The sequence below is a fragment of the Nycticebus coucang genome, chromosome 3 (assembly GCF_027406575.1).
Source record: "Nycticebus coucang isolate mNycCou1 chromosome 3, mNycCou1.pri, whole genome shotgun sequence".
Lineage (NCBI taxonomy): Eukaryota > Metazoa > Chordata > Mammalia > Primates > Lorisidae > Nycticebus > Nycticebus coucang.
This window is the reverse complement of record NC_069782.1, coordinates 68,929,240-68,948,538: the sequence shown is the minus strand read 5'-3', so window position 1 is coordinate 68,948,538 and position 19,299 is coordinate 68,929,240. Positions and strand designations below refer to the sequence as shown.

Below are 19,299 nucleotides of genomic sequence, written 5' to 3'. Positions count from 1 at the left end.
AGGATACTAGTCAAGCCTTAGTTGTAGACCATGTAAGTAAAAGAAATGTACCAGTATATACAGCAGATTTGACTGAAGTTCTTTAGCAATGACAGGAAGCAAGGAGTGCAGTGGTTATGGATGGACTCCAGCACTGGTGCCTTTGGGATTACATTTTATGGATTTGTAAAATTTTTAATGGTGGGGACAAACTACCTGCCACGGCTGTTTTGCTGGGTAAGAATTTCCTCTTCAAAAGCTCTCTGCTTTCTACATTATTTACATTTAAAATGATAGAATATTTTAATTACAGAAGAAAAAGGTAAATTCTGGAAAAGACTACCTGTTACAAGGTAGGGCAGTTGGCTGTTTTGTACATTTTCCCTCCAAATCGCCAGCTACCATTTAAGAATCCTTGCCTGATACACTTTATCTTGAGTCCCCTTTCTTATTGATGCCAAGGAAGAGCTTTGGGTCTGTACTGTGTCTCCTGTCAGTTTACCTACCTGTAGAGCAGCCTGGAGTGAGATCCACAGGCCAACCCAGCCAGCCTAGCATGTGTGCTATGTAGCTGCTGAGGTGACCTTGGCCTTTTGCTCTCTCTGCTCTCCAGGATTACTATAAGATTATTAAAACACCTATGGATATGGGAACAATAAAGAAGCGCTTGGAAAACAACTATTACTGGAATGCTCAGGAATGTATCCAGGACTTCAACACTATGTTTACAAATTGTTACATCTATAACAAGGTGAGATATGGGGGGCAGGCGTCCAGCTGCCCTGGGGGAGGTTGCGGCAACAGCGGGCATGTCAGGAGCCAGTAGGGGAGGGGGTTGCTGGGAGCTGCTGGGCTTCAAGTGTGGCAAGAGGAGAGCCTTAGAAGTGGAGGTAACAGGACTTGTGGTTGTGCCTGTGACAGTGTGTGTTTCTTTTGTGGGGGGAGGGTGCTGGCCATGTTTAACTTGCAAGCCATCATTGGTAGCCTGAAGCATGTGCTTCTCATGTCCTTGGGATTTTGGTTCCTGAGCAGCATGTCTAATAAAGGTGTGAGGACAATAGTGGTGACTCCCAACAAAGTCCCTATGGGTGACATAAATTGTCAGGAAAGAGCCTGGTAAAACATAGTTGTGCAGAGGTGTGCACAGGCAGAGACCTCCATGTGAGCAAGGGTGTGATGGGGCTGGCGCAGAGCTTAGCTGCTCTGTGGGTGACGGTCTCTTCAAACTGTGGACATGACTGTTGCCATGGAATCAAGTGTCCCCCTGATCTTACTTGTAGACCTAAAGGTCACTTCCTAACCCCATAGCCAAACCTCTCAGCTCGGCTGTGCCATGAAGCCAGATCATTTGTTTACAGTTCAGACCACAGATGTGATTAAAATCAACCCTTTCAAATAGAACGACTCTGGAGGGAGACACTATACAGAACTCAGCTTTTGACCTCTGCTGATGTAGTGGGTAAAATGGCCCAGAAGAGATGGGTAGGTGAGTTTCTTGAAGTTTACTGTGTTTTTTTAAAGTCTCAGCTCTTACCACACAGGTTTGAGCAAAATGTGCACACCAGGCTCACAGTTTAGAGCTGAGTGGGAACAGCATGTTATGGACAAGGTGATAAGAGTGGGGACCCCTAAAGCAGTGTGAGATGGGCACTGCCCAAAGTCCTGGTGAGCTGCCTTGGGGGTACATTGGGGAGCATTTTGGGGGCCCTGCTAAAAGTATCTTGGCAAGAAATCTGTGTCATTCATGTATTTTTAGTGAAGTTGATTTGTATCAAAGGAGGTCCTAATGCAGGGAGGACACCTGTCAGTGATTGGCTGAGCTTGGTAGATGCTTACGGCATTAGGATGGTTTGGCAGACAGCCCAGAGCTTAAAAAACGAGAGAGGGCAGTGAAGGCAGACAGTGCAGGCTTAGTGTACCTGTAGGAACACACGCCTCTGTGATACCTGGTAGCCTAGCCTTTGTGGCTCTTTGGGGTACAGATTGGGGAAGGACCCTGAATATGATGATCTAGGCTTTTGGGCAGTGGGTGGTGCACGACTCTGAATATGATGATCCAGGCTTTCGGGCAGGGGGTGGGGTACAGGTTGGGGAAGAACCCTGAATATTATGATCCAGGCTTTCAGGCAGGGGGTGGTGCACGGGGTGCCCTGTCTACTGAGGTGGGAGGGGAGAGCTTTCTGACTTTATCCCATGTGTCTCCTCATCCAGCCTGGAGATGACATAGTCTTAATGGCAGAAGCTCTGGAGAAACTCTTCTTGCAAAAAATCAACGAACTACCCACAGAAGAAACTGAGATCATGATAGTCCAGGCAAAAGGAAGAGGACGCGGGAGGAAAGAAGCAGGTAGAATATTGAAATAGCAAGTCCATCGGCTTCATTTCTCCCTGATCTATGTCTCTTATCCAAGTTCAGTGGAGAACTGAGAGTGATGGGAAGATGGACATTGTATACTGACTGGGGGGTTGCAGTTTGTACTTAGTGGAGGTAATTTTGATACTGGAACTGTCCCCACAGGGTCATGTGACCATGGTCTATTCCAAGCAGAAATGAGTGGGTTCCGGCTTTTCTGAGAGTGGTTGATGGACTTAAGTTAAAAGAAAGTGTAAGCATGATGGGTTTTGCTTTTCCATTTTAAACAAATGAACATGACCAGAAGCATTTTAATCTAATACCCTAATCCTAGAGCCTTTAGATTTGTTATTTGAATTATCTTAAGGTACATGTGTCAGAACCATGGCCTGAATGTGGTGCTTGGTTGTCTAAAGGCAAAATTTAGCCTTCCTTGTCTGTCTCTATATGTCCTGCCTTCCCAGTTCCCCCTCCCCCTTGATACAGGATTCCAGAGGCCAGCTGGCCTCGAGTTTGGCTGCTCAAATGTTTCTCTCTAGGAAAATCTCTTAATAGATGCTGTCTACATCTTGTCCCTCTCTGCTGTGTGCTGCAAAAGGACAATGTTGTGAGGTGGTCCCTGGGTGTGACTGAGGAACACCCTTCCCTCTGGCCTCTCAGCCTGCTCTAAATTGGCGGCAGAAGGGCAAATGGCTGGATTCCAGCACTGCCCAGAGATAAGCAAGGAGAATTGGTCTTGCATATCACTCCTTGGCTGTGTTGTATATGTAAGGTCAAGTCCCTTTTCCTTACATAAGAAGCCCAGTTCTCCATCTCTGGGAGAAGTGGTTTGGGCCACATCCTGGGCAGACATGGTGTTAGCTAGTATATTCCAGTCTGGGAAAAGCCCAGGAGTGTGCCTGGGGAAAGAGAATTGGGAAACACAACAGAACCTCAACCTCCCTTTTTGAGGCACACTGGGAACGTGGGTGCTGCTCAAGGACAGCCCACAGGTGAAGGCTGCTTTTGTGAGGTACTGGGTGTCAGTCCTTGTTGTTGCAACCAGTGTTCATACAAAGGATGTGTCAGTCCAAGTCATGTTCCCAGTCTCTGACCTAGTCCACGTGCTCATGTTAGAGTTTTCATCATAACCCCTTGTTTTTGGAGCTGGTGGTCCATGACACCTGACTCTTGTATGTTCAGGATTGCCTACGCAGTTGCTGGGAGGCAACTCAAGCCAGTCACAAAGGACAACAGCAGTCCAGCTGCCCTCTCCTGGGGAGGTAGGGGCGTGGCCAGTTTCCAGAAACTTTGATGAGGACAGCCACTGTCAGCCCCTATCAGAAGTGCTTACTCAAAAGGTAGCATTACTGGAATTGAGGGCAGCTGTGGCTAGAGGCTCCAAGGAGCATTTTGCTGCACTCCATCCACAGTTCTGGTGTTAACATTCAGCATGTATGGGCGGCGCCTGTGGCTCAGTGAGTAGGTTGCCGGCCCCGTATTCCAAGGGTGGTGGGTTCAAACCTGGCCCCGGCCAACTGCAATTAAAAAAAAAGTCGGGCATTGTGGTGGGAGCCTGTAGTCCCTGCTGTTTGGGAGGCTGAGGCAAGAGAATCGCCTAAGCCCAAGAGCTGGCGGTTGCTGTGAGCTATGACAGTACAGCACTCAACTGAGGGCGACGAAGTGAGACTCTGTCTCTAAAAAATAAAAAAGAAATTAAGCATGTGTTTCCTGTTCCTTCAGCCCAGGCCTCCATGCTTCATGGAGTCTTTGGGTCCAAGGTGAGAGTTACAGCTAGGACAGCAGTAAGTGGGGTTAGCTGCTGCTTTCTGAGCACTTGGTGGATGAGTTTGTCAGAGTGAAGTCTGGGGTGTGTAGGACTTTTTGGTTTTCAGGGAAATGTGCCACGCAAATGTGTGCTTGCCATGTGTGTTACTGTCCCTGCAGAATTAGCCAGTGGATGTTAGCACAGCCTCTGACTTTGTGCTTTTTATGATTGGCAGGGACAGCAAAACCTGGCGCCTCCACGGTACCAAACACAACTCAAGCATCAACTCCTCCGCAGACCCAGACCCCTCAGCAGAATCCTCCACCTGTGCAGGCCACGCCTCACCCCTTCCCTGCTGTTACCCCAGACCTCATCGTCCAGACCCCTGTTATGACAGTGGTGCCTACCCAGCCATTGCAGACGCCCCCACCGGTGCCCTCCCAGCCACAGCCCCCACCCACTCCAGCCCCCCAGCCTGTGCAGAGCCACCCACCCATCATTGCGGCCACCCCACAGCCTGTGAAGGTGAGCATCTGGATGCTAGTAGGTCTCTGCCATTAAGGAATGTGGGGCTTGCAGGAGACAGGTGGCTCTGTCCTTGCCTATGCTTTATGCAAATCCTGTCCTGGCTCACAGGCACTGGCGGGTATTGGTAGGGAGCAGGAAATCATGCCCTATTTAAATCACAGCCCAGAAGCAGCTGCTGTACTGGCCTAAAGATCCATAATGAATTTCACACTTCCCAGTGGGTCCTTGCCCTGTCTTTAATTTAGACTTTGTGTATTTGCAGTTACCATCTAAATAGTTGCTGAATTGTGCTCCATCCCTTCCCTATGAGCACAGGCAGTGAGGTCCCAGGTATTAGGTAGGAAATGGCTTTTAGAGGTTCTGTAGCCGGCTGCACTTAGGTGTGTCCTTTCTTCTCCTGCCACTGGCAGGCCTGTGTCCTAGCTGCAGAATGGAGTTGGGATAAGATCTCCTTGTCCTCAGTTCTGTGTCCTGTGAATGTGGGGACCCTAGACAGGACCTGGCTTCAGGGGTGACCTTGAGGGCCAGCTGTGCCACCTCTAACCATGCCTGTCACACATGTGCTCCTAGCAGACAAAGAAGGGGGTGAAGAGGAAAGCAGACACCACCACCCCCACCACCATCGACCCCATTCATGAGTCGCCCTCACTGCCCCCGGAGCCTAAGACCACCAAGCTGGGCCCCCGGAGGGAGAGCACCCGGCCTGTGAAACCCCCAAAGAAGGATGTGCCCGACTCACAGCAGCATCCAGCACCAGAGAAGAGCAGTAAAGTCTCAGAGCAGCTCAAGTGCTGCAGTGGTATCCTCAAGGAGATGTTTGCCAAGAAGCATGCTGCCTACGCCTGGCCCTTCTACAAGCCTGTGGACGTAGAGGCACTTGGCCTGCATGACTACTGTGACATCATCAAGCATCCCATGGACATGAGCACAATCAAGGTGAGCCTTGAGCAGGGAATCTTGGGACTGGTTAACTTGTGTAGCTATGTAGACCTTTCAGCGCCCTCTGCTGGACCTGTGGGGACAGTATGCTTGGCCAATTTGCTGGCTCAGTATGCTGTCTTCTTCCCCTCTTCCAAGGCTAGGGAACCTGTGGCCTTCAGATTTCAAGTTTGTTTCTTTTAGCCACCAAAGGAGTCAAGAAAAGCTTCACTTTTCTCTGTTGCATCCCTTTTAATAAAAGGATTTGTTTTGTAAAATTTGGATTTGGTCAAAAGGTTACGAAAAACTGAGAAGGCCACATTTTGCATTGATGTTGCAGGTTCCCCATCCCTGCCGGTGGAAAAGTAAGTGTAGCCTTCTGGCCTTAGGGGCCCAGTGCCCTGGGTTCCTGGCACAGAGGAGATGAGATGCTCCATGACAATTTGGGGCTTGGTGATTTTTCCATGTTCTATGTGATGGAGAAGACCTTGCTGTCTCCTGTGTGGTAGGCACGCTGTACATGCTGGTATTTTCACTGTCTTGAGGCCTTTTTGATTTTAAAACTTGTTGCATTTTTCTCCTAGGAGTAGAATAAGTCAGAGATGGGGATAGGGCTGTGTTCCTTTGACCAGTGTCCTGTACTGTCACCAAGATGAGCATATACCAAATTAGAAGTGGTCTCAGCCCTTCTATTTTCACTTCTTTGGGTGAAAGCTCTGTCTCCTCTGTGGAGTATTGTATCTCCCTGCCCTTTAGGCAGTCACAGTGATCCTGGTGGATGATCTTGGGGTGTGGGAAGGGAAGTTCCCAGCCCTGAGACTTGTTGTTGAGTGTCTCCTTGCCTGCCTGATGCTGAGAACTGGGGTATGGCTTGTCCCCTCACTAGGATCTGGATCAAACTGAGAGCCACTGTGAAGACTTACCTCCCTGTTGGAACATGGACAGTCATGGCTAATGGGGACCTATCTTGTTTTTCCAGTCCAAACTGGAGGCCCGTGAGTACCGCGATGCTCAGGAATTTGGTGCTGATGTCCGATTGATGTTCTCCAACTGCTATAAGTACAACCCTCCTGACCATGAGGTGGTGGCCATGGCCCGAAAGCTCCAGGTGAGGCTCTGGGGAGGGCGTGGCCACCTTGCATTAGAGCAGGCTGATTTCCTGGTGGGACCACACTTCTATGGGCCTTGGCAGATTTTATTTCTTTCAACATTTCTTAGGATGATTCCTTGTTGCTTTGGAAAAGTGCACTCAACTCAAGTTGATGTATATGTTTTAAGTTGGCGTTATTTAATTATGATTAAAACAGGGTGACTGGTGTTGCTTTGGTGTGTCCCATCAAAAATCTTCTCTTCACCCTCCATACTTGGTCGTTTGGCTGGAAACGTGTGTACTGTGCATGAGGCCAATCTCTTCTCCAAAACAGACCTGTCTCAGTTCAGCAGGGGACATTCTTGACTGCGGGCATTTCACTAGAGCCTTGAAACCCTTTGTTTGCCTTGTAGCTGCAGAGTGGCTATTTCCCCGCCACTACAATTCCCTAATGGGTGAGGTTCACAGGCCCTTTAAGTTGAAAGTCCCAGGTTGGGGATGGGGAGTGCTCTCTTAATTTGGTATTGTTTGTGTGCTTTCTTCATAAAGACAACTGCCTCGCTGACCACTGTAGCTCAGTGGTTACTCCTCCCACCAGAGAGCATCAGGTTCTCACCTGGGCCTGAGAAACAAACAAAACAGAAGAATACTACCTCTTCTCCATTTATGCTTGTATTTCCCACCCTTAAGGAGTTGAGGCTTTTTACTTTTAATGCAATTTTTATACAGGGCCACACGGTGGCAGTGGTGCTTTCAGATTTATGCCTTGGGCTCCTTGGTCCTTCCCTTCCACTTTCTTGAGAAGATAGGGGTAGCTTTTGCCCACACCGATACCCATACCCTTTATTTGCCCTCATGGAAACAACTAAACCAAAGCAGGTTATCCACCAGCACCAAAGATTGCTATTTTGAGCTACTTTATTTAAAAAAGAAAGGGAAAAACAATAGAAAGCATCCTCTAATGTTTTCTAGCTCTCTCTTTATAATTTTTGTGTCTGTCTTCCTGTCCTCCGTTGATATCCTGGGGCTACCTCCTTTTTACAAATTGGCTTTTCCAATAAAAAGTTTTTTGGTTTTTTTTTTTTTTTAACTTTCTTTTTGCATTTTTCTCCTTCTGGGAATAGAGTGAGTCTACACAAGCATAGTTTACCTGTAACAAGCAATGTCTGCTACATAACAACCTCTTCAACAGAAGAGCTTTTTCCTAAATGCTGATTCTGGATACCAGGCTAGAGTAGACTAGGATTTGCCCTTGAGGAGGGTCCAGGGCAGGCAGGGGAGAAGAGGGTAACCCTCTGCCACTACCCTGCTTTGCCTGTCCCAGTGTGAGATACTGTTGACCCAGCAGCAGATGGCTGAGCCCCCTTTTCCCTGGTGGGTGCTGGCTGTTGGGGTCTACCGTTCCTTACCAGCACTGTCCTCCCTGAGGAGATTCCTGCCTCCCAGTGTGTCTTATCGGGTTTCACTGTCCTCTTGCTGGTCCCATAATAACCCCCTATGTTCTTGCCCCTCTGTCCTTTCTTAAGAAGATAGGGGTAGTTTTTTGCCTTTTTTCTTTTCTTTTTTTTTTTTTTTAAGAGAGAGTCTCACTCTATTGCCCTCAGTAGAGTGCCATGGCATCACACAGCTCACAGCAACCTCCAACTCCTGGGCTTAGGTCATTCTCTTGCCTCAGGCGCTTGCCACAATGCCCTGCTATTTTTTGTTGCAGTTTGGTTGGGGCTGGGTTTGAACCCGCCACCCTTGGTATATAGGGCCAGCACCCTACCCACTGAGCTACAGGCACTTTTTTGCATTTTTGTTTTTGCCATCCTCTCTGGAGCTCTGAAGTGGCATCTGTCTTTTGGTACTTGGCCTGGTATCCACCTTTCATGCTGAGGTCTCACATACCCTTCTCAGTTACTCTGGTTCATCTTGACCTCTTGCTGTTTCCACCTTAGCACTTAGAATAGTTTATAACTGTTTACGAGGTCTGACAATTAAATTCAGGAAGTCATCCTAGAAAAAATGCTGCATACTTCATTGCTAAATACCACTAGCATCACCTTTGAAGTACTCGCCTTGGGAAGCTATGTGCCAGTGCCAGGTCCAGGTCCACCCTTCAGAGCAACTTTGGAACTCTTTCTGGAATGGCCATCAAAGCTGTCATCTGATTACCCTTGATATACTGAATGTTATCAAAATGTCTTCCTTTTGATATTTCCTTTATCTTTGGGTAATGAAAAAAGCCATCAGGGCTAGTAGGGAAGGTGTTCTAATACGATTATTTGTTTACTGGCTAAGAACTCCCTCACAGTGCTGGGTGAACTAGTGCATTCTTGTGATGCAAGAGCCATGGATTTTTGGCCAAGATTTACAGTTAAGATTTTCTGTAATTAATACTTGGTCTGCTGAGCTTCTCATTGTAAGCCAACAATTTTGACACACAATTTGATGAGTTTTTGTAATGTTTTTGTCAGTTCTGCTTGTTACTGGCTGCCCGGACCTCTCTTCATCAGTGACACTTTCTCTCCTCTATGAAAAACATTTAATCCACTTATACATTGCTGTTTTCTTCATTGCATTATCCCCATAAACCTGGGCTTAAATGTCCTGGATTTCACTTCCATTCTTGCCAAGTTTAACAAGAAATCTATAAGTATTTGTTGATTGCTCTAATTCAAGCTCCAATATTCTCCCAATAGCACACAAAAACACACAACAATAATGAGCACTACTCAGCAAGACACCACCACACATTGACACAAACAAAATTGTGAGACACTGATATACCAAGGTTATGAAACTGTACCAAGTTGTTTGTACAGTGCTGTCAATGTAAACACATGTTGGCATGTTCATGAACTTAATTGTTATACCTCATATGTACCCGCTGTTCTGTTTCCCACTAGTCTTGAGCTTCTTGAGGACAGGGAGCTCATTGTTCTGTTTACCACAGAACTGCTTGGAGTGGATATGTGACTGTTGCAGTCACCCACTAATTTTCCTACAGCAGCCCTGGGCCTGCTGACATACAGGTTTCCTAAAATTTTTCCTCTACTTGGTTTAGATTAGTATTCTCTTATCTGTATACCCCGAAGGTGACAGGATCATATGGGCAGACACCACTGGAAAGCTGACAATCCTAGCCCTGCCTAATGCTAGTTTCACATGTCTACCTACTAGCTTCTTTTATGTTTATTATTTGTTTGGGGGGTCTTGGAAGGACCAGGACCACAGGTACCCAGGGAATAGGAGGCCTTGGAGGAAGTGCCCCTTGCTCCCAAACCCCCATTTCCACAATGGCCACAGTCTAGAAGTGGGGAGTGGGGATGTTTGCATAGCAAGAACAGTGCTGTCTGCAAGCTGGCTGGGGTGGTCCAAGCTCACAGACAAGTAGCCTGAAGTAGTTTCCACTTCCTGACCTAAGAAGGAGAGGAGGTCACCTCCTTTCACGATGTGATGTCTTGACACTCTGAGGCACATTGACTTCTCTAACCTGCTACCTCTTGGAATCATGAAAACAAGCCCCTTCCTGATATGAGTTGGAAGGGGACCTGAGCCTATCCACATCCAGGGCACTGGAGTGTGGGGGCCACTGCTGTCTTGGCATATAGCCAGGTGCTGTGGGGCTAGGGCCCTGCTTGCTGCCACACTGGGGGCCTCCACTCTGGTATGAAGCCCCTGCCTGGGCCCCTTTCCCCAGCAGGCAGGGTAGCGATAGTCTCTAGTTATCCCTTCGGTGTATCTTCCTTGCCTCAGACCTGCTCAAGGGTTTATTTCTGAGTAGATTAGAAAAGGTTTTGCCCTTCTACTGCTTGGTCAGCAAAACTACTTTTAACAGAACGCAGGTGGGTACCATGCTGAGAGAAGACATCACATGCTGGGTGGACTGGAGGGAAGGGGAGCAGCACCACAGCTGCTTGGGACTCCTGCTACTGGATTGGATAGGAGACCTCAGGGCCTGTCTCCTAAGCCATCAAGTGATTCTAGGGCTCTGCACTATTGCTCACAGTGTTTAGGTTGTCACCCGCACACACAGGGGCTGGTGGGTTCGAACCTGGCCAGGGCCTGATAAAACTACAACAATAACAAGTAGCTGGGCATTGTGGCAGATTCTTGCAGTCCCAGCTGCTTGGGAGGCTGAGACAAGAGAATTACTTAAGCTCGAGAGTTTGAGTTTGCTGTGAGCTGTGACACCACAGCACTCTACTGAGGGCAACGTAGAGAAACTTTGTCTCAAAAAAAAATAAGTGTAGCTCAGCAGCTTGGGCGCCAGCCACACATACACTAGAGCTGGAGGGTTCAAATCCAGCCCAGGCCTGCCAGACAACAATAACAACAACCAAAACATAGCCAGGTATTGTGGGCACCTGAAGTTCCAGCTACTTGGGAAGCTGAGGCAAGAGAATCGCTTAAGCCCAAGAGTTTGAGGTTGCTGTGAGCTGTGATGCCATGGTACTCTACCAAGGGCAACATAGTGAGACTCTGTCTCAAAGGAAGAAAAAGTGATTCTAGGCCTGGCTCCATTATGTGGACCCTGGGTTGAAACAGTATCCTTGGTGCTCAACCCCATGTGATGTTCTCTGAAGCATCAACACACACTTTGGGGGCGGGGGGGGGGCTCTTTCCATTGTGCCAGATGCCTCATTGGATTCTGCTGGGAAACCAGCTATGTCTTCTGAGTCACCACTGGCTTGGTCACAGAGCCCCCAGAGTAGGACAGGACTTGCCATCTGGTGGGCAGTGCATAGCCACACCCTAGATATCCAGGCAGAGATGCTGTCACTGAGCTCAATGACCCCACATGGTACAATCTAATTCCTGGGTCTTCGAGTTAAAAGGTCTTGGTCTCCTGGCCTCTGCTTAAGAGTGTTTGGCCCTCACGAGGTGGCTCTCTCCCTTAGCCTGGACTTAGCATCCCTACATCTGCTGCCCTACCTTTCTCACCTTGCCTTTTATTCCCTCCAGACACTTCAGCTAGTGGCTTGTTACTGCTTAGTTAGGTCCTCCATTGGTGATACAGGGCGTGGGGAGGCACGTTCAAGCCACAAGCCTACTGCGGTGGAGCCTGGCCAGGCACACTCCTACCTTGGGGCCTCTGCACATGCTATTCCCTGTGCCTGGAAGGCTCTCTAAAATGGGAGACTGCATCCTCCCTGCTGGAGTATGAATCAAAATGCAGGCAGAGCCTCTTGTCTGAGACTCATGACCTGGCAGGAACCTTAAGGGACTGTTTCTGGGGAGTGTCCTCAGCCTACTATCTGTTGAGCATCCCTAGAGTGATCTCTTCAGTGGGCTGCCTGCCTTCTGTGGCCTGGGTTACATGTCCTTACCCTGGGCTGTGTTCCCCAAAGAGTGAATGTCCAGCCACATCAGGACCACCTTACTCCTTAAAGTGAGATTTGAGAGAAGAGTTTTGAAAGAGTTGTTAGAGTCCTTTGACCCCATTTTAGTGGCAGAGCTGGTCACCGTCCTTGAAGCCCTCTTTACCCTCTGATTGCTTTTTCTTGAGTTACCCTCAGCAGCTGTGAAGCCGAGGTGATGCTGGGCCACAGATTGGGCACCCAGCAGCCCTCATGGGTATGGCTTTCCTCACCAGGATGTGTTTGAAATGCGCTTTGCCAAGATGCCAGATGAGCCTGAGGAGCCAGTGGTGGCCGTTTCCTCCCCAGCAGTGCCCCCTCCCACCAAGGTTGTGGCCCCGCCTTCATCCAGCGACAGCAGCAGTGATAGCTCCTCGGATAGTGACAGTTCCACTGACGACTCCGAGGAGGAACGAGCTCAGCGGCTGGCTGAGCTGCAGGAGCAGGTGAGGGCATTTAGAGTCCATGGACCAGGGCATTTTCCTCAAAGGATTTCAAGGATGCTCTTGGCTCTGAGGTTCCATGGGTACAGAATTTCCTCTGCTCCCCTTTTGACCTTTTCACCTCTGCTAGGTCAAGTGCATGTTGATTATACACATATGCTGTGTGTGTGTGAGGGTACATGGCTGTTTATGGGGTAGAGGCAAATCTTCAGGATCCTACCATCATCTGGGAGGAAGTCGAGCCATGATGTACATCTCTCCTAGCCTGCTTACCTGGTTGCTTCTCTCTCTACAAAGTCAGTCATAAAGCTCTTAACTGCCCATTGTGTCTGTATGTTTTGTCCAGCCTCTTAGGGTTCCTCCTGAGGGCAGAATGGCCATGGGACTTAGATTCTGTTGGTGTGAGCAGCTATTCTGGTGAGGGGCACACTGGCAATCCTTGTAGTTCAAGGACTAGGTCGGCACAGATACTTTGGGAATCTGGTTACAGAGCCAAAGGCCGGCCAGCCTGCCCACCTTTGCCTGGAGCATGATACCCAAAGTTTCACACTGTATCATACGGTTGAGAGCAGATGCCCAGGTCTCAGGTGATGGGATGGAAAGAGGTCCCAACCCCAGGTGTGTGTCTTGCCTGTCTGGTTCACAGCTCAAAGCCGTGCATGAGCAGCTTGCAGCCCTCTCGCAGCCTCAGCAGAACAAACCAAAGAAAAAGGAGAAAGACAAGAAGGAAAAGAAAAAGGAAAAGCACAAAAAGAAAGAGGAAGTGGAGGAGAGTAAGAAAAGCAAAGCCAAGGAACTTCCTCCCAAAAAGACAAAGAAAAATAACAGTAGCAACAGCAACACAAGGTCTGTGTTCCCTGAGTCTGTCCTGGGTGGGGACCCATCTTCCAGGGGCTACCTGAGGCCATGTGGGCCCTGTGGCCTGGTACAGTCATGGTGGATATAGGGACTAACCTTCTGTAGCATTGGTTTACTTGGGGAGACTAGCAGTGCTCACATGTAAGACTTAGCTGTATGCTCTGCCCTTTTCTGTGGGGTAGTCCTTTGTTGCTCACCATGTTTGGTGAGGGAGGATAGCTTGGTACAAATGGAAGCTCAGGACCGCAGCAGAGCCCTATCTTCAGCAGCCTCTGGGTCATGGTTTGCTTTCACTCTCCACTGGGTGGTTCCAGGGGGTGAGTTGTCCTTGTCCTATTATCCTGTGAAGGCCAGCAAGTGGGATGTGGGGAGCCCCCAAACACATAGAGTGCACAGCTTCCTCAGGGGACCCACTCTTGACAGTGTCTGCATCGTCCCTTCATAGCAAGAAGGAGCCAGCACCCATGAAAAACAAGCCCCCTCCTGCATATGAGTCGGAAGAGGAGGACAAATGCAAGCCCATGTCATATGAAGAGAAGCGGCAGCTCAGCCTAGACATCAACAAGCTGCCTGGCGAGAAGCTGGGCCGTGTAGTGCACATCATCCAGTCACGGGAGCCTTCACTCAAGAACTCAAACCCCGATGAGATTGAGATTGACTTTGAGACCCTGAAACCGTCCACGCTACGAGAATTAGAGCGCTACGTCACCTCCTGTTTGCGGAAGAAAAGGAAACCTCAAGGTGCACTTGGGCCCTCTGGGCATGGGGGTTCTTCCTTCTCATGGACATTCTCAGTTAACTTCCCCTTCCTGATTCAGCCCTTTCCCTCTGCAGGCTTTTTTTCAAAATTATAAAATCTGTGTCCTTGACATGGAAACCTCCAGGAGGTCACACTAAGCCCTGGGCTATCAAGTGCCTTTCCAGATTCCTCTGGCTGGTGGCTGTCTGAGCCTGCCTAAAGCTCAGTGTCCTAAGCCTTGCCTTAAGGCTGCTTCCTGCTGAATCTCCCCTGAAAACCACCTTCTGCCTCTCTGGGGCAGGGTCTGTGGCATGTGGCCAGGAGAAAAGACATGCCTGCAGTACCTTTAAGGGCCTGAGTGCTGATGCAGTAGGTTAGCACTGAGCCAGCCTCTGTCCTTCTCTAGCAAGGATAGCTTGGTGTGATGCCCTTTTGGGGGATACTTTTCCAAGCATCCCTTTCACATTGTATGTGCTGCATCCTGGCACACAGCTTTCCCCATGGGACTATAGGACTTAGGATGTGTCAAGACATTGTACACAGCCTTTAACCTCAGCTCAGACTGGCTTCTGTGGTCCTTGGGCCTGTCCCTGAGGTATACTATATGGTAGGTAACATTTGGGCACTGGACAGTCATGCAGGGAGGCTCCCAGGGCTCTGTCCTTGTCCTGCTTTGTGTCTGGGTATCATGTTCCCTTTGGGTCCTCTTCACTCCCTACCAGAAAAGTAATTGAGAGAACCTAAGCCCAAGCCTAGCATTACCTTTGTTAGAAAATAACACCTTAAAAAAAAAAGAAAATAACACCTTGCCTGATCCCTTGAATCCATGATAAACCCTCTAAAGCGGCAGTTCTGAACTGTGGGTTGTGACCCACAGGAACTGTATTAAAGGGCTGCGGCATTAGGAAAATTGAGAACCACTGCTCTAAAGGGTATTCTGAGGGATTGGAGGAACTTTGAATTTCCACCAAAGCCAAGTCTTTGGCTAGCATGTAGCAGGCTACCAGTGGGAAGCAGAAGGCCACACAGATCCTAAGACAACAGCAACTGATTGCTAGAAACAGCCCTCAGTGGGTGGTGTGTGTACACAGTTGCAGCATTCTCCTGGATCAGGGCCCTGCCTAACGTAGTTCCTGTTGCTTGGATTGCAGCTGAGAAAGTTGATGTGATCGCTGGCTCCTCTAAGATGAAGGGCTTCTCGTCCTCAGAGTCAGAGAGCTCCAGTGAGTCCAGCTCCTCTGACAGTGAAGACTCCGAAACAGGTTAGGTGATTTGTGTGTTATGCATCTAGTCAAACTCCATCACTTGTTCCTGGCACCAGCTCAGCCCTGTATTCTGGTTGCTAATGAACCCAGAGGAGGTGGTCAGGAGAACTTGCTGGTCCCTTCTACTTGTCTGTCTTCAGTATTAACTTTCTCCCTGGGGATTGTAGGAAGCCATATGTCCATTCTCTCCATGTGGCTCTTATGCTGTCCCTGGGCTAGGAGATACTTTGGGCCAAGGGCATTGACGTGGCAGAACCCTGGATGAGGGGTGGGAACTGGGCCATGAGAGCTACCGGTGTAGGGTCCCAGATGGTGCCATTGACCTTGGTGTGACCCCACCCAGTCTTCTGCCCCAGAAGAGACACTACCTTCCCCATCTTTCCTGTGTCACACTTTAACTGTTTCAGGGGAGGTACTTCCTGAGCTCTGGCAGGCGTGGAGCCACCTGCAACTGGCAGAGGGCATAGCCAGTCTGCTCTCGGCCCCTTGTCATCAGGTCTCTGAACTCTTCCCCACTCTAAGTGTGATTTCTACTCTTGCTGCTCCTGACTTTGTTCTAACTCAGCTCACACTTGGATACTAGTGTCCCACACTTCTAACAGTACCCCATTCTCTCCATGGCCCTACACATCTGCCCCCAGCACCCAGTCAGAGCTCACCTTCTCAGCTGTAGCCTCATAGCCCAGAGTAGGAGGTGTTGAGAGCTGGGGCTATGAAGGGGAGGGGCTGCTTTCTTCCAGGTGTGTACTTTTCCTCATTTTTCTCAGGGGAGCAGATGCTCAGAGGGAGGGAGGACAGGATGGGGAAGGAGCCATTGATATAGTCAGGAGGTCTGGTGGCCGGTGTATTCTGTGAGGTAGAGCTGACAGTATAGGGCAAGTGAGATTGCCACTGGGCAGGTACAGCTCCATCAGCTGAGCAGGTTGTCTACAGACCACTTGAGAACCAGCCCTAGAGTCCCAGGCACGCTCCACCAAGCAGACTGGGGAATGCAGACTCAACAGGGGAAAGTATGGGCAGTGAAATACTCTTGGCACACTTCTTCCATGAACCTATTCCACATCTAGGATTTTATTCTGATTGGAAATAAGTGCCAAATACTACATAATCAGTGCATGTAAATAACCCTTTATGCCAAGGAATGTTGATTCCTCATAGCAGCTGTGAAAAGCCACGTTGCTCTGAGGTACATTTGCATAGGTTGGGCGAGGGCAGAGGTGACTCTGGGCCTCAGGTAGCCTAGTGCCCTCTGCTTCCCAGTGAGTCTCACTTCGGGGTGGGCTGAGAGATCCTCTAGGATTCCAGATGCCCTAGACTACCTCATTTTTGATGGACCCAAATGAGATGAACTTTCTTATGCCATGTTCTGTATCTCTAGCATGATCATGTGCGGAATATATAAGTACCAGGCAGCTCACTGGACCAGTGGCACTCAACCATCCTTTGCCCTTTCCTTTATTCTCTAACCCATCCCCCATTGTATTTTATGCATCAGCCAGCAGGGGGCGCTGCAGGGCTTTTGTCCATGGCTGTACAAGAAAGGTTCTTATCCTCAGCAGGGTGAATGGCCATCTTCTTGAGTTCAATTAGCATTCCCAGTAGCCACTGACTTTTCACTTGCAGTGTCAGCCAAGTCTTGGGTTTGTCTTTGCTCTGGATTTTTGTACCTTCTGCATTTTCTACCAGATTGCTTTTTATCAGGAGTTTTGCAACCTTTTCATCTAAGTATCCAAGTGAACCAAAGAAAACTCCAAAAGTTGAAATTGACAGCGGACTTGATCACTAAAACAACATGGGTTGGCCCTGACAAGGCACCTTAAGGATCTGTGATTGTGGCCTTTGTCACTGGCCCCCATGTGCTTCTTCTGGGCCCCTCTGCTTTAGGTAGGAAGACTCCTTACTTCCTGAGTGCCCTGCACCCCTCCTGCTGCCACCTACTATGGGGGTGGACAGCATTTCCAGCAACTCCCTGCTGCTGAGATTTTTTTAGTTTTCAACCCCACCCCCGAAGAAAGTGGGAAGGTTGTGCAACAAGTAATCTGAGAGTCCTGGGAACAGCTGTTCTGGCGGGAAGGAGGATGAGATTTATAGTCTTGGAGCTTGCTTGCAGTTGCCAGGCTCCGGGAATATAGCCGTGGCCTGCTCTCAGCCTCCCCAGCTCTGGCTCTCCCACTTCCCAGACTTCCTTCCCACCTTGGTTTTGCCTGGCTTCTTTTGTCTTCACCATTCTAGCCTGCAGAGCTGCCCGTCAAACAGGAGCTTTTCCTTTGCCTTCTGCGTGTACTAGATGAACTCTGTCTGGGACAGCTTGGCATGTCTGCTCTCCGGAAGGGCCTGTTTCGTGGGTTTTGTGCAGCATATCCCAAGTGGAAATCCACAACCCAGCACCCAGCACCAGTCCCACGCTGTCTTCCTAGTAGGGGTTATGGGCAGCTGCTCTGCTTCGTCCAGGAAACCAGGCAGTCCTAGTGTCTATGGCTAGTTACAGGCATCTCTGCCTTGGGGAAGGGGTGGGGGGTGGGCATTGAAGGTATTTTTCTTTGGTCTTTTGGGATTTGTTTTGCCTTCCTTGTTCTTGTGTTTCCATTTGGATTGGAGCCAAAATTACTGAAAGGGCCTATTTTTGTCACTTATACTAAGGGTCAGTTCTGCTGACACGGCCCTAAGACATGATTCACCAAAAGAAACCAAACAGAGGTACTAGAATGGGGCGGGGGTGAAGGGGTACACGAACCCCTTTTCTGGCAGCTGTCCATAATCACAAATTCTGTAGACTGATCTGGGTGTGGGGGACCATGGGGCTAGGCTATAGTTCAGGGAGGTGATGCACAGACAGATGGGATAGGTGGGAGGAGGGTGGGGGAGGCTACTTTGTCGTCTTGGTCCCAGGCCCCCATGTATTCTCTTGTCTCCCTCAGCAATATGCAGTTCCAGAGGCCAGGATTGTGGCCTTCCATTGAGCCACAGGGCTGGTGGCTAAAACCCAGAACTGCCTGACAGTTCATTGATGGGGCACAAATGTCACCCCCCCACCCCAGGGCATCTGTTGACCTGAGCTGGGTAAGGTGATGGAGGGAGTTGTGGTTCTCCCCTTCTCACTCCTGTCCCAGGTGGACTAGAGGCGGGGCTGTGGTTTTGCTGTCACCAGTGTTGGGGTTGGGTCTGCCCAGATGTTGGTCAGGGCATGTCTTAGGACTCTTTCCTCCAGCTTTTATTCATCATGTTGCTGATGTCTGGCTCTTTTTCCTAAATGCTGTCCACAGGTCTTTGTGAGCAGGAGTACCCCACAGCTTGAGTCCTTCTCAGGAACACTCCCAACCCCAATTCCACAGGTTGGGTAGGGGCCATGGAGATCTGGGACAACCCTTCCCTGAGTTTGGCCAGGTCTTCCAGTTGAAGCAGGAGCACAGCACAGCTATTTTAGTCTCCTGATTTCCTTTTCCCAGGATTAGAACGAGTGGGTGTTTGTTAATAGCTCCAGGGGGAAAAGCAATGCTCAATGTTTTGGAAAGATTAGAGCTGGGAAGTGCAGACAGAGGCCATGGGGTGTTCTTAACCACATAGCTAGCCTCAGCTTCCTAACCCCTGGGATCTTTGAGGAGCTCATTCCCAGTCATGTCTTCAGACCAGCTCCAAGAGTGTAGTATGTACTTCCCCCTCCCTTGCCTTGTGGGGGAAGAGGTTAGGCCCCCGGAGGGGGTCGTATTAGTGGTAGGAAGAGATCTGGCAGATAGAGCTATAGCCAGTTTGTCTGCACAGCCAGGTGACATCCCACACACACCCTTGTAGGAGTTGCAGCTGGAAGGATTCTGGGGCTTCACAGTTTTGCAAGGGTGAGCCTTATGGAATGTGGCCTGGAGTGAGAGTGGGCGGGTTTTTCCCATGCGGGCACTTTGGGGGCCAAGGATAGTATGTCAGTTGCATCTGTGACTCTGACTCGGCTATGTGAGGTAGGAATGTGCCCAGTGCCCCTCCCTAGTCCAGGGAGGTATGTTGGATGCCCTGGAAAAAAAAGAAAGAAGAAGAACTATTCT

General features: G+C 49.4%; 1 protein-coding gene across 1 annotated transcript in view; it reads left to right on the top strand.

Moving 5' to 3' along the window:
- The window catches only part of BRD4 (bromodomain containing 4), a 103,549-nt gene that overhangs the window by 70,283 nt on the left and 13,967 nt on the right, over positions 1-19,299 (top strand). The window contains 9 exon segments of the mRNA XM_053586554.1: positions 593-730; positions 2,191-2,326; positions 4,315-4,604; positions 5,181-5,543; positions 6,505-6,633; positions 12,197-12,406; positions 13,050-13,249; positions 13,707-14,002; positions 15,152-15,262. Of these exon segments, the coding sequence (XP_053442529.1) occupies positions 593-730; positions 2,191-2,326; positions 4,315-4,604; positions 5,181-5,543; positions 6,505-6,633; positions 12,197-12,406; positions 13,050-13,249; positions 13,707-14,002; positions 15,152-15,262 (1,873 nt within the window).